At 34.2% G+C, this 16,056-nt stretch overlaps 1 protein-coding gene across 1 annotated transcript in view; it reads left to right on the top strand.

The window, feature by feature from the left end:
* Positions 1–16,056, top strand: part of DNAH7 (dynein axonemal heavy chain 7) — a 250,895-nt gene that overhangs the window by 184,896 nt on the left and 49,943 nt on the right. Inside the window, exons 48-52 of the mRNA XM_040636571.1 lie at positions 2,002–2,192; positions 5,798–5,931; positions 6,826–7,161; positions 14,348–14,474; positions 15,741–15,935. Coding sequence (XP_040492505.1) covers positions 2,002–2,192; positions 5,798–5,931; positions 6,826–7,161; positions 14,348–14,474; positions 15,741–15,935 — 983 coding nt within the window. The remainder of the gene's footprint in view (positions 1–2,001; positions 2,193–5,797; positions 5,932–6,825; positions 7,162–14,347; positions 14,475–15,740; positions 15,936–16,056) is intronic.

Consider the following 16,056-nt stretch of genomic DNA (forward strand, 5'->3'; position numbering starts at 1 on the left):
CCGGCCATCTCACACGGTGGTTAAGGGAGCTGTAGAAGGAGCCACCCTGCTCAGTGCAAGTATCTCCTTTGTCGTTTACTAGCTGACTTAACTGAAAATTTTAGCCCTGTTGCCTTGCCCCAGTTCCCCCATATGTAAAACTGGGATAACAATAGTCCATGCTCTTTTTAAAGCATTTGAGGATGAGAAAATAAAATGTCAACATGGTGCTTGGCATTTATATGTACAATATTATATAAAAACAGGTTTAAAAAGAAAAAAAAAGAGTGCTCACTGCAACTCTGAAATTTCTACAGCCATTCAGAAAAGTAATTTGGCAATATAAAAAGCCTTTAAATTAATTACACTTCTAAGACTCCAGCTTGATTAAGTAATCAGAGATGAACACAAGGGTTTATTCAAAAAGATGTTCACTGTAGCATTATTAACAATAGAAAAATGGAAGCAATCTAAATAATTAATGTATTTAATCCATTATAATGCACTCATATTATTTAACTATGAAAAATAATCATTTTATTCAAGGAGAAAATGAAAATGAATTTTAAAATCATCTGACGTGCCTGCTTTGGTTAATTAAGATCTTAGCAGTGAAGGAAACTGACAAGACAATTTTAGGAATTCATTAAGCCAGGCATAATCTCTGGGAAGGAGCAGAGTATGTCTGTACTTTAACGGCAATAGAAGTTCAAATACTTGTCATCCCGATGCCCTAAGCTCCCCCTTTCCCATTAAAACTGCACATCCAGGCCGTCAAAGGACTTGTGTGAAACACCGTTAGTCAAGGTTGGCTGCATTAACACCCCAAACACCAAAATGTAGGACCAATTTGGCAAATGTATCATGAGCCTCAACAATGTCACTGATCTTTCATCCAGGGATTTCCCTTCTAGAATGCTGTCACAGGAAAATATTCTTAAGCACAAATATTTTTACACAGTGCTATTTATATTATGAATGGAAAACAATCCAAATATCTAATAACAGAGAATTGACTTAAAAATGAGATAAAATTAATATGAGACTATTATGCAGTAATTAAAAGCATGTTTATTAGTTTTAACTGGAATATTTATGGTATGATGTCGAGCAAAATAATTAGGATGCACAATTAGATATATTGTTTAGTCTCAATTGTGCATAGAAAAAGATTAATAAAAATATTGAAGAAGAAAATTTATTCAACAAATAATTATTAAACATAGTTTTGTGTCATTTTTCTATCAACCTATATATGAGTATGAGTCAATTATGTAAAACGCTTAAAAGATAAGCTGAGCCATACTAAACATTGTAAGAGTTTATTTGAGCAAAAATTAGTTGGAATTTGGCATTGCCAAACTGTAAGTGGTTAGGGTGCTCCACTGACCAGAGCTGGGGAAAGAGGGCAAGTAGGGAGCAAAGAAAGGAAATTATTTGATTGGCAATAGCTTAAAACCTCATTGGCTATTTGTATTGGGTTATCCTTAGGATTTCGATGTTGATTTGACTTTGTAACCTTGAGACCTTTATAAGCGTAGATTTTGGTTTCCTTACTTAGGTCACCAAAGCATTACAGCCAACTCAGTCTAACAGCCTCCTTATTTAACACTTTTATTCTTTCCATTTAACATTTCCGTTTAACATTTCCACATGTTCTACAATCATGAGTTACTTTCATAATTAAAAATATAATAACCATTTAAATAACTACAACTTGAGATGCTTATTATCTGGTGTCTCAGACGGAAAATGGCAGACCAGGTGGGGAGCCCCGAGTAGGACTATAGCCAAGAAGTATGGAAGGATGATGCAAAAGGACTGGAGAGACCCACCAGTTCAGCCCATCCTGCAGGCATCTGATAGTTTTTTTGACATCATTTCCTTATACTCCAAAGACAAAAATAATTTTATAAGTAACTAGGAATAACAGAAATCTAGAAGCTGAAAGAATTTTGGAGGGTTGAACGTTTACAGTCAATATTTAAAATAACATGGCATCTTTTTCCGATCTTACTCCAGTGTTGCTAGAAAATGTTGGAGAAGAACTAGATCCTATTCTGGAACCTCTCCTACTAAAACAGACTTTTAAGCAGGGTGGCAGTACGTGTATCCGACTTGGGGACTCTACCATTGAATACGCACCAGATTTCCGCTTTTATATTACCACCAAGCTAAGAAACCCTCATTATCTTCCTGAAACATCAGTAAAGGCCAGTATCTAAAGTGAATATTTCTATATTGAATTTTACAATTAACAACTCTATTTTCCTCCTAAGGCATAAGAAGAAAAGGTCTTCCTAAGAAAAATAGATTTTGTCTTTGTTTGGCATTTCCCGAAATTGCTATAATAATTTCCAAATGTTTATTTTGTATGTGCATGTAAGTAATAAAGGAGCCTTCAGTATGCAGTGAAAAAAAAGACTTTGAGAATCTAATTTCTATAATTATTATTCTTAGAATTTCATTGTTAAGAGTAGATGACATATATGCACTTCCTTTGTAATAAATGATAATATGCTAATTCTTGGCATTGAAATTAACAAAAATCCATTCTTCTTTCTCAGAATAAGGTTGCTGCTATCTGACTTTATATAATTACTTAAAAGAACTGATTTTCATCAGTGGTTCTTTGAAAATACTAGAAATTCCTTTCAAGAGCAAAGTTAATTTAAAGTTTTAGTCAATGACTAAAATTACTTGAGATGTTGATCTGTGACTGAATTCCTGGAGGTCATTCCATTTTTTATTCCCAAATCTTGATACTTGATCAATGTTTGTGAAATGAGTGAGGGAGGGAGGGTTAACTTTCATTTACAGAAGCTAGCAGGAGAGGACATTAAGAAATGTTGATTCAGATTTTGAAAGTTACATATGGGAGACAGGATTTAGCTAGGGAGTTCGAATACTGTCCTTTATTGGAAATATTTAAATTAATGTAGGCCTCTCTCTACAAAGGCAGAGGAAGCAGAAAGATGACATAATTCATTCCCTCCAAGATGAATAAACATGGTCACTGCTCTCAAGAGGTTTACATTGTAAATAATGTGTATGTTAGGTGACTATATTTATGATTAGGAAAATACAGGAGCTCATACTGGGGACATACTTTAGGCTGGACATTTGGAGAAGCCAAGAAAACTGAGGGAAATGGGGTAACCCTTGAGGTTAGTTTTAAAAACACAGTGTTCAAATATGGAAATTTTTGCACTATTTTTAACTAATTAAAATAACTGTTATCTAAACACCTAAAAATTGTGTATTATCTATCTATTAGGAGAGGTAGTATCTGAACATGGAATCTGAAGCCAGACTACCTTGGTTCAAATTCTAGCTTTATCATTTGCCAATTCTGTGACATTAACCAAATTATTTAATCTCTTTGTGCCTCTATTCCCTAGTCTAGATAACGGGAATAATAAATATCCATCTCATAGAGTGTATGAAAGACTAAATAAATTAATCTACGTAAAGGCTTAGAATAAGGCCCAGCACATAGTGTTATATGAGTGTTAACGATTAGCATTATTATTTAACTTTTAAATATAAGTGAGAAAGAATGAAACATAAGAGAAAATGTTAAAATCCCAAAGCTGTGTTATTTTTTTTTTAATAGATGACATGGAAAACCATTTTTACTTTTCAGTAAGATCTATGAAAATTTCAGAAATAATTAACAATTCTTAGTTCAGGAGTAACTAGTTGTAGAAGTCATAAACTGCTCTGGGGAGGAAACTGATTCAGTATTAAAATCCTTAAGATCCCTAGGGTGTCATATTGTTTCATTATTTTTAATTGCTGGGATTGATTAAACAGGGATTAGAAAACATAGTGAGGCAGTTACTTGCTTTCATTTACAAATTAAAATACTTCTTCTAAATCCTATTTTTAGGGTCTTTTATGTACCTTTGCTTTCTAGGTACCCAAGGGATGATATCATGCTGCTATAATCCTTTTGAATCTAAATGAAAACGAAATTATGAAAGCATATGTTGTATAATTTGAAATGTTTCTTTGTTATTATTTCTTTCAATGTTTATTGTCATTTGTGAGCAAATGCCTAGATTTACAAAATCTTGATCTTGAAAGATCCAGCATTAATAGAATATGAATAAATACCTCCTTGGGTCTGAATACAGTGAGGTAAAGTTTGTAAAACATACATTTCCCTCAATATTATGACTATGGTTTGGGGATTAAAGCAAATACAACTTGTGTACTTGGTTTCTAATGTCAAGAGGAAAAATCTCTTGAAAGCTTTATTTTTTCCCATGAATAAATGACAAAGCACTAGAGAATTACAAAATAACATTTAATGGGTTTTTTTAATTGCTCGATTTCAGGAATTTCTTATTCTCCCATCTAAGTGTATGATTATGCTCATGTAACTTATTCCTAGTGGTATCCAAAGCCCACCACAGGTCAAGTGAGGCGGGGGGGAATTTAACCAAGAGGAAACCACCACAGAGAAGGTGCCAAGATTGGGCAGAGGAGGGGGTCACGTTCCTAGGGGCATAGCAAGAAACTGTTTTACACTTTCTGATCACAGGTAGGACATTTTCTTACAGAAAGGGAATTACTCTGTTCTTGTGGAGGGAATATTCTCAAATTCTCTTATTAGGAAAGGTGGGGAAATATAGAGTCTCCCATTCAGTGGCCAGAGCTGAAGCACATGCAGACATTTCACAGCTGGAGTGCGTGGGATTCCACCAGCATTCAGTATAGCAGACATGGAAGGCACGTGGAAAGGAGGCATGGGAGGTGATACTCAAGACATAAATATGGGCCTGAACTCAAGACACAAGGGCAGAGAGCAGGCGGATTGCAAAATAGATGTTTAAAAAGGCCAGGGTGGGGATAGGGGGACTCAAATTAAGCCAAGGTCAAGTAAGTGTTTATTGACCTATGAGTTCATTGATGACCAAAACCAGAGTTTCTATAGTTTATCACTGTGTGTATTGATGGGTATATGGAGGCTAGGATGAGAATAGATTGTAGAGCAGTGAAGAATAGAGTGAGGTAGAGACAGAAAGCATATATAAATAACATTTTCCATAAGTATAGTTGTGAAGGCACAAAGACAGATCATTCTGTAGCTGGAAGGGATTGTGGGAGAAAGAGAATGAATTATTTGTTTATTTGCTATGTGAAAGAGAGACCTCAGCATGATTACTTTCCCACTTACAGGAAAGAACCAGGGGAGGAGGAATTTTAAGATGTTGGAAACAGAGCCTGTAAGAGCCATTACATAGTGGGATAGAGAAGGTGTTGATAGATTTCACCTTGATAGACACCATTAAAATATACTTTCCCTAGTTCACAATAATGGCTGTTCATATTGTAATATGATTATATAATAGGCCATATTATAATATTATATATCATACATTATATAGCATATAATACGATTATCACATTGTAAATATCCTATATGCTCATGACAAGTAATAACAGTGTTTTTTTTCCTCCTATCTCACTTGATATGATTTCCTTTACTTTTTGACACCACCTGGATCTGTAACATGTAGATTAGCTCGTCTAGCCAGTGTGAAAGATAGCTTCCAACCTGATTCTAATTGATTTGGGGATTAAACAGTTGTCAGAAATTGGATCAGTTGGAAATAGGAATAAATTGATCGACAAAACCCTTTGAAATATTACATTATATTATTATATCTTTAATCATAATCTCTACAAATTTCTACTTTTCACATATACTACTTTAGTAAATAGAGTCTCTTAAGGTCAGAACTTATAAATGCAGAGGCTTTTTCGATAGAAATAATGGTGCAATTCTTGTATAATCTTTCATTTATAGGTAACATTATTAAACTTCATGATCACTTCTGAGGGAATGCAAGATCAGCTGTTGGGAATCGTGGTGGCACGAGAGAGGCCAGACCTTGAAGAAGAAAAGCAAGCCTTGATACTACAAGGAGCTGAAAACAAAAGGTTTCAAACATAAAACACAGAATTGTTGGGGTGCCTAGGTGGCTCAGTTGGTTAAGTGTTGGACACTTGATTTCAGCTCAGGTCATGATCTCAGGCTCCATGCTGAGCGCAGAACCTGCTTAAGATTCTCTCTTCTCCTACCCCCTCCCCCGCTGCCCCATCCCCCACTCACAGGCGCTTAATCTCTAGAATGGATTAAGGTACCTTTTAAAAATCTATTTTGTTAGATTTAGTAGATGCATTGAATGGGGAGATTTTAGAGGAAAATAGAAGGCATTACAGTGTGTCTATGTTAATTTGGAAAACTGCATAAGAGTGTATTTTTACATACAAGTTCTCAGGCACTGGAAGAACTGGAAGGTCTACCACAAGTCAAGGCATTGAATTTTCAACTATCCAACAAAGTTTTAGCATATCCAAAACTTTAGCAAAGTTTTAGCATATCCACAAAAGTTTTAGTATTCATAACATAACCGATGTTACCTCTTTTCACCAGAGTGCAGTCTGAACGAACACACTGCCTCCAGCTTTCTGCTCCTAATGGTACAAAGGGTGAAGCTCTAGAAGTCATGAGAAATTTTAGAAAATAAATGGAGTGACATTTTCAGTTCACTCAGGGCTGAGATACTTGATGGCAGAGCAGATTGGCTTACACCTCTCCCCCTAGTTAACCACATAAATGATAGTCAGAAAGAGAAATGGAGCAGAAAGGCCTGTCTTTGTGACATTTTGCAAGATAAGAAATTAATTATACAACATCACTGTTAAGGGTGTTTGTCACAAAGTGATGTGATTCTTTAGGTCACAAGCTCTTTGTTTCCCAGACAAGAATGTGTGCGCGAAGCGCATTTAAATGATTTCTTTCTCTTCTGAGAAAATTGTGTTTTATTCCAGGCAGTTAAAAGAAATAGAAGACAAGATTTTAGAAGTTCTTTCATCTTCGGAAGGCAATATATTAGAAGATGAAACCGCTATTAAGATATTATCTTCCTCCAAGGCTTTGGCTAATGAGATTTCTCAAAAGCAGGAAGTAGCCGAAGAGACGGAGAAGAAGATTGATAGCACCCGCTTGGGCTATCGGCCTATTGCCATCCATTCCACCATCCTGTTCTTCTCCATTGCTGATCTAGCTAACATCGAGCCCATGTACCAATACTCACTGACCTGGTTTATTAACCTTTACATCCTGTCTATCGAAAATTCAGAGAAGTCAGAAATTTTAGCAAAAAGGTACGTAAAAGAAATATTAATTAATGGTAATACTAACTCATGTATGAAAATTCGATAGTAATTGGTGGCTCTCACTGTTACAGAATGGTATGAGCATGACAGCTCTGACTAGTGTGAGCTTGATTAATCATTATACTAGAAATAAATTTGAGGATGAGAAATGAAATAGATGTGACCAAATTCAGCCTACCAGGAAATCGTTTACAGGGAGATAGGATTATAATGTAATTCTAAAAGGAGGAAACGGTTATCTCTGTTGATCATTTGCAAAATATATTTGTGATTGGAGATATGGAAAGAATAGTTAATATCCCTAAAAAACAGGAGTCTTACCCTCTGTAAACTAGCATTCCAAAAATTACAAATGCACATTTTTATATATACATAGTTACAATTTGTCAAGTAACAAGGTTTTTAAAAATACCTTGTGATTATTTGTGTTATTCGTTTTTACATAGAATACCTTATTTTACACTTGGCTACTGTAATAAATAATGGAATTAAGAACCTACTTAACAGTAAATGTATGAGAAAATAAAATTTCATTTTATTTATTACCAGTGAGATGAATTTTAGTTTGGTATTAAAACATATTTTTGATAGGCTCTAACATGAAATTACTTGTTGAACAAAGAAAAGAGTTCATTGCAATCATGGCCCTCTCTAACTTTATTGATCATTATGAAGCTAGATACTTCAGTTTCTTGACCGTTCATGCCCACAAAGGAAACTCAATTTAATACTTATCACTTGTAGTGAAGAAGTCATTCTTTAGAAATTCAAAATGAGAATCTCCTGAAAATCTGAATTGAATTCCTTTCATTTATCATGGTAGAACTCTGCTAAATTTTGAATATTCTTAGACTGAGCAATTTCTTGTCAGTATCGTTATTTTACAAACTTGAATATGAGATCCACAAAGGTGTAAAAGCTGACACTTGGCTTAGCAACAGTTTCTCAGCTATCTGCCCATGAAAGAGAAGGGGGTGATCTTCAAGAAGAAATGCGTGACGGTGGAGTTTAAAGTATGTTTTTGTATTATGATATTTGAAAATGTCTAGTTTATTTCTCTATTTCTTGCAGTATCTGAAATTTTCAAGAGTAGGAAGGATTACTGAAATATAGAAAACCAAATTTTAAGTGACCTTTCTTTGAAAAGTTCCCAGCAATTTGCATTACGTTGGTTAATTGTACAAGCATGTCTGGTTTTCACACAAGATTGAGTTCCCTGAGACTAGGGTTTTGAAGGGTTTGTTTGCTTGTTTAACAGTCCCAGAACTTATCACAGTGCCAATCACATGGAGCCACAACGGTAAACAATGTTTTGCTTTTCACTGCAGTTCTTTTCTCTACCTTGCTTAAAACAAGTCACCAAAATATTATTATCTTAACTACTTTTAAATTAAGGTATTTGCTGGAGTCTAGAGAAGAGAATTTCTTTGCTCTGTCACTTAAAGACACGTTTTGTGTACAGGAGTTAAAATTAGAACAATTTTATGTTTTACAAATAAATGTTCCTTTATCATATCTTGTTTCATCAAATTAGAACTCATCTACACATACGACGTGTTTCTTCATAAGTGTGACTATAGTCCCTTATGATTTCTAGAAAATCAAATCCTTTTACCTAGGCGTGAGATTTGGATGAAATCTAAAAAACAAATCGTGTCTTCTTTACTTAAAATCCATTCATTTTAATACAATGAAAATCTTATTCATGACTCTAGTGATCCTGAAAGTATGATTCTGGAACCAACCAAAGAGCAAATAGGAAAAACACATTTGAAAACTTTCATCGAAATTATTAATATACACACACAAGCATGCAGAAATCAAAGTACTTGTTCAATAAACTTTCGTTATTGAGCACACCTGTTATGACTAAGCACCCAGGTCAAGACCCAGAACATTATTGACAGCCCAGAAACCCCACTTTGTGTCCCCTTCTAAAGACTAACCAAAATCCTTCCACCAAGCTAAAGACTGTCCTGACTTCCAACACTACAAATTCGTTTTGCCTGTTTTAGAACGTCATATGAATGGAATCTCAGTCTGTGCTCTAGTGTGTCTGGTATCTTATACTCGGCATTGCATTGGTGGGTTTCATAGGCTTTTGTATAGTGCAGTGGTTTAATCACCTCCACGGTACTAGTATATTGTTGGAGAAGTATCGAAGCAAAATATTTTCTCCACCCAGAAGCTTTCTCCGCTAAGGTAGTAGAGAAAGAAAACAGTTTTATTATTCAGTAAACATTAAACCAGAATGCGTTGCGCGTCACAGGCAATCCACGAAGAGATCGCAAAGGCAGAAATCTCACCCCGAATTTACCTGCTAATTGAAGTGATCCTCTGTGCTAGCAAACTGGCTTCAGCCAGAGTAAAAACACACATGATTTGTGGAGGAGTCCCCTTTTCAGCACATCCTGCCAACTCCTGTCATCTCTTGTTTTCTTAGCACTGGCTGTTCCATTAGGCGCGAGGTGATCTCTCCGTGGTTTTGATCTGCATTTCCCTGATTATTAGCGACACTGAGCATCTTTTCGTGTGCCTGTTGCCTGTTTTGATGTCCTCTTTAGAAAAATGTCTATTTAGGTCTTCTGCCCATTTTTTAATCAGATTTTTTTGTTATTAAGTTGTTAGTTCTTTGTATATTTTGGATATTAACTCTTTATTCAATATATAGTTTGCAAAAATTTTCTCCCATGGCTACCCTTTCATTTTTTTGTTGTTGTTGTTTTCTTTGGGGTTTTTTTGTTTGCTTGTTTTGAAGTATAGTTGACACACAATGTTATATTAGTTTCAGGTGTACAACGTAGTGATTAGACAAGACCATATGTTAAGCTGTGCTCACCACAAGGGTAGTTCCCATCCGTCACCATACAGCACTATTGCAATACCATTGACTTACTCCCTATGCTGTACCTTTTATTCCTTTGCTTATTCATTCTATAACTGGAGGCCTGTACCTCCTACTCCCCTTCACCCATTTTGCCCATCCCCCAACACCCTCCCCTCTGGCAACCATCAGTTCTCTGTATTTATGGGTCCATTTTTGCTTTTTGTTTGTTTGTTTTGTTTTTTAGATTCCACATAGGAGTGAAATCATATGGTATTTGTCTTTCTCTGTCTGACTTACTTCACTTAGCATTATATCCTCTAGGTCCATCCATGTTGTTACAAATGGCAAGATCTCATTCTTTTCTATGACTAAGAAATATTCCATTGTATGTATGTGTGTATATATATATATATACATATATATATATATGTGTGTATATATATATATACACACTCCATTTTCTTTATCCATTCATCTATTGACAGGCACTTGGGTTGCTTCTATATCTTGGCTATTGTAAATAATGCAGCAATAAGCGTAAGGGTGCATATATCTTTTCAAATTAGTGTTTTCATTTTCTTTGGGTAAATATTCAATAGTGGAATTACTGAATCATATGGTATTTTTATTTTAAAGTTTTTTTGAGGAACCTCCATACTGTTTTCCATGGTGGCTACACCAGCTTGCATTCCCACCAACAGTGCACAAGGGTTCCTTTTTCTCCACATTCTCACCAACACTTCTTGTCTTTTTGATTCTAGTGATTCTGAGAGGTGTCACCTGATACCTCATTGTGGTTTTTTTTATTGTTTTATTATGTTAGTCACCATACAGTACATCCTAGTTTTTGATGTAAAGTTCCATGATTCATTACTTGCTCATTGTGGTTTTGATTTGCATTTCCTGGGTGATTAGTGATGTTGAGTATCTTTTCATGTTATCTGTTTGACATCTGTATGTCTTTGGAAAAATGTCTATTCAGATCTTCTGCCTATTTTTAATCAGATTGTTTGGGTTTTTGGTTTAGAGTTCTATAAGTTGATTATATATTTTGGATATTAATCCCTTATCAGATATATCATTTGTGAATATCTTCTCCCATTCAGTAGTTGCTTTTTTGTTTTGTTGATGGTTTTCTTCACCGTACAAAAGCTTTTTATTTGTGTAGTCCAAATAGTTTATTTTTGTTTTTTTTTTTTTCCCTTGCCCAAAGAGACGTATCTAGAAAAATGTAACTAAGGCCAATGTGGAAGAAATTACTGCCTGTTTTCTTCTGGGAGTTTTATGGTTTCAGGTCTCAGATTTAGGTCTTTAATCCCTTTCGAGTTTATTTTTGTGTATAGTCTAAGAAAATGGCCCATTTTAATTCTTCTGCATGCCACTGTCCAGTTTTCCCAGCACCATTTGTTGAAAAGACGGTCTTTTCCCCCATTGTATATTTTTGCCTCCTTTGTCATAGATTAATTGCCCATGTAAGCATAGGTTTATTTCGTGGTGCTATTTTGTTTTCTTAATTGTTTCTTTTGCTGTGCAGAAGCTTTTGGGTTTGAATTAGTCCCATTTGTTGATTTTTGGTTTTGTTTGTGCTTTTGGTGTCATGTCCAAGAAAATCATTGCTGAAATCGACGTTGATAGGTTTCTTCCCTATGTTTTCTTCTAGGAGTTTTACGGTATAAGGTCTTGAGTTTACATCTTTGACCCATTTGGAGTTAATTTTTCTGGGTAGTATGAGATAGGGGTCCATTTTCATTGTTCTGCATGCACATGTTCTGCCGTTTGTGACACAGGTTGACCTCGAGCACATTATGCTAACCAAGATGAAGTCAGAGAAAGATAAGTACTGTGGATATCCTTATATGTGGAATCAAAAAAACATTCATGCCTGTCAAATCAAAACAACAGCAGTAGTAAGGTGGCTACCAGGGGAGGGAGGTTGGTAGGATAAATTGATGGTATTTAAGGGTATAAACTTGTAACAACTAGTAAAGTTATCTCTTATTTCCTTTTACTCAGCACCGAAAATGTATTTCATTTTTTTTTAAAGATTTTATTTATTTATTTGACAGAGATAGAGACAGCCAGTGAGAGAGGGAACACAAGCAGGGGGAGTGGGAGAGGAAGAAGCAGGCTCATAGCGGAGGAGCCCGATGTGGGGCTCGATCCCAGAACGCCAGGATCACGCCCTGAGCCGAAGGCAGACGCTTAACCGCTGTGCCACCCAGGCGCCCCTGTATTTCATTTTTGTTTATCTTCTGATGTTTATTATTCATAATAATTCTTAACTATTACACCAAACATACATTATGACTACTATATATATATATGCATATATATATATATACACACATATACACGTGTGCGCGCGCACACACACACACACACTGTGAAATAGCCATAGTAATTTGGATCATCTGTTTTTATCAATTTTTTAATATAGCAAAATAAATAAACTATAGCCAAAAAAGCTCCATAAGTACAGAAACAAAAATCTAATGAGGATATAGCTTTGTTATAGGGACCTCTCTCTCTCATATAGAAATCTCTCTCAGAAGACAGTATGAGTATACATACATGTGCACAGTGTTTTTTTCTTTTCCTTCCGCTTCTATCAAGATCATTTTTCCCACGTTATTACTCTTCTGAAACATAACTTTAAATAGTTGCACAATATACCGTTTTATGAATGTGCCATGATTGTCATATTTTTAGACTCACAAGTAATCTCCAGCTTTCAAATTCTTAATAATACAGCAATAAATATAAATGTCCATGTAATTAATTATTTCCATGGGCTAGAACCCCAAAATTAGAACAAAGGTGTTTACTTCTTTCAGATTCCAGAATGATTATTCAAATATACAACTCCATTGGAGGAACGCAAATACTCTTATATCCCTGTATCACGCATCAGCATTGAAAATTATCATTTTTATCTTCTTTTTCATTGTAAGAGATTATTAAAATATAGTATTTTAATCTGCAATTTTATCACTGAAACTGAACTTAAATTTCTAACATAAGTGACCCTTATAATTTTCCCTTCAATCTTCCTAAGAGGAAATTTGTTTTAAAGTGCAGACATTTTTATTTTATTCTAGAAAGACCAAATCTGAGTTATCCTGTATTAATTGTACTGTTACAGATGAGACAAATTAAATACCAAGTGTGAAAAGACCATGATTAGCATAAAAATGGGGACAGGAATAGTATGATTATTTTAAATCTTCAGAGAATTCAACTATATTTCAGCGACTATTTTCAAAGCCCTCTCTACCAAGCCCCTTTTCAGAGTTCTTAACTAGAAATAAAATACATTAATTTGCTGTAATTTTCTTTATGAGAATGCTGGCAGAGGATGAAATAATTAAAGAAATAGGCAAGTAAGGAGAAAAAATGAGAGCTGAGATGATTGGTAGCCTAGGATATCAGTCTGAAAATAACCAAGATATGGTGGTACTGGTAGATTATTCTTTCTAGACACATTAAGAAACACTGATAAAATTGAGCTAAATCAAAATCAAGCTATACTGATTTTTCCTTCAGATAAGTTATCTGCTTAGTTTGGGTCATTGTCAATCATTAGCTCTCTGCAAAGGTTTCCAGTCAACTGTTTATTTCTATTACAACTATTATAACCTATGTAATAAAAAATATTTCTGAAATTTTTGTTTCAATGATGGTATATTTTCCATATGAGATAATTAAATGAAAAATTCTTGAAGTGTTATATTCATGTAAAGAATTGCTATGAATACAGGAAACACATGTTAGCACTTACAAGTTGTTAGGGGCAAATATTGTGATTATTCATATTTTCATGTTCCATCTATGTGGTAGATAAAGATGTAGTTTATCAAGTTTTATGATTTCTCCAGCTTTTATGGATTTATGAGCAGAATAGCGCACTACCAAATGTTAATTTAATAACAAAGCTATTAATTTTAATCTGTGAATTTAATATATAATATAGAACATTTGGAAGCATCTACAGAATAAGAAAATCAAATTTTACCCCAAGAAATATTTTATAGTTAAAAATAGTCCACAAATCTTTAAACATAATAGATCAACGTACAATGCATTGAATTTTTCCAAAAGAAAGATTAAGTTTTTTTAAAAAATCAATCAACAGTAAAATGCAATTCTCCTGAAGTGTTTCTACATTGTATAGCTTTCAAATTGGTGCACCCAGTTAATGACAATCATTGATTGTTTTGGGGGTAATTGACCAGAAAGGTTATTAGAAGAACATACATCTAAATGGTTTATATTAGATTTCCTTAAGAACGTTTTCTTTAAGGCATAATGCGTTTTTATTTATTCACTTGTGTTTCTGTTGACCTGTAGGCTTCAGATTCTCAAGGATCACTTTACTTACTCCCTCTATGTTAATGTGTGCCGATCACTCTTTGAAAAGGATAAGCTACTCTTTTCCCTTTGTCTAACTGTAAATCTGCTACTGCATGAACGTGCGGTCAGTATTGTTATAATTTGTAGGAAAAAGACTAACATTGATTCATTAATTTACTAATTTGTATGGGTGTGTGTGTGTGTGTGTGTGTATACATACAAAAGGGTTTAAATAGTTAAATAGTAATTATTATAGTTAAAGCAAGATATCACAACCAGTCTGAATTTCACAGCGGTGAAAAATAAATAAAGCAGAGTACACTATGCAATTATTACTTAAATTTATGTTTTAGTTTAGAATAAATTAGTTTCTATTATAATCTCATTTAAGTATGCTTATAAATTTACTAAATATGTTGATATATTTATACCAAATAATCATATAAATGGTAATGTTTTTAAGAACTTGTGCAAGTTAGTCAAATCCAACCATTTGCATTTAACAATACCTTTTGTAAATTGGTGTTATATTTCAAATCTATTCATTTAAAATATAGGAAGCACCTTAAGAATGAAAAAGGTATTGAAAATAGTAACAAAAATCAGTATTTTATTTACTTAGGTGCTTAAGATTTATTAATTTGATTTGGTGATGTGTTGGTCAAATTCTGAAGGAATAAAGGCTTTATTCTTGCATTTCTTGAAAAGTTCATAGAAATACCTCATTACATTTTATGGAGAGTAGTTGAAAATATGGCAGATTGAGTGCTTTCTGTCTTTCCAAAATTTTTATTTTATTCACTTTTATATTTATTTATTGAGTATAGTTGACACACAGTGACACACAGTAGTTTCAGGTGTACGACATAGTGATTCGTCAACTCTATACTGCCAAGTGTAACTACCACCTGCCACCACATAATGCTATTACAATACCACTGACTGTATTCCCTGTGCTGTACCTTTTATTCCTGTGGCTTACTCATTTTCATCCTGGAAGCCTCTATCTCCTAACCCCTTCACCTGTTTTTGCTGATTCCCCCGCCCTCTCCCTTCTGTCTTCCCACAATTTTCAGAGCCCATAAGACTCGAAACAGACATTTTTAGAAAACATATACTCAAATAGAATTTTTATGTTTAGATTAGTAATTCTGGAGGAAAATTATCAAAAAGTAGCTATCTAGCATGGAACTAGTTTGAAAGCCTGTTATAATGCATAAACTGGTTTCATATGAGTAAGTACTGAGCTGCTGTACCAGTAGCTATAGAATTTCATAAGGACCATAACTAACACTTGAAAATCAATAGTCAGCTCTTCTAAAATGGTTTAAATGTATTATGTATATCATGAATTCATTTCTGACTCTTCATGCTACTTTGTTTTCCAAAGATTAATAAAGCTGAGTGGAGATTTCTGCTAACTGGTGGCATTGGGTTGGATAATCCTCATGCCAACCCTTGCACATGGCTTCCTCAAAAATCATGGGATGAAATATGTCGACTAGATGATTTACCTTCCTTCAAAACCATTCGTAGAGAGTTTATGCACTTAAAGGATGGATGGAAAAAAGTGTATGACAGTTTGGTATGTTTTTAACCCTTTTGCTTATTCCGCAGTTTTTAAATGAACAAAATAATGCTAAATAATTTATTCTTATCTTTGAATAAAAACAATATTTAATTAAGCTTTAAGCTACTGGTCTAAA

This window comes from Ursus maritimus, unplaced genomic scaffold, assembly GCF_017311325.1.
Source record: "Ursus maritimus isolate PB19 unplaced genomic scaffold, ASM1731132v1 scaffold_1, whole genome shotgun sequence".
Taxonomy (NCBI): Eukaryota; Metazoa; Chordata; class Mammalia; order Carnivora; family Ursidae; genus Ursus; species Ursus maritimus.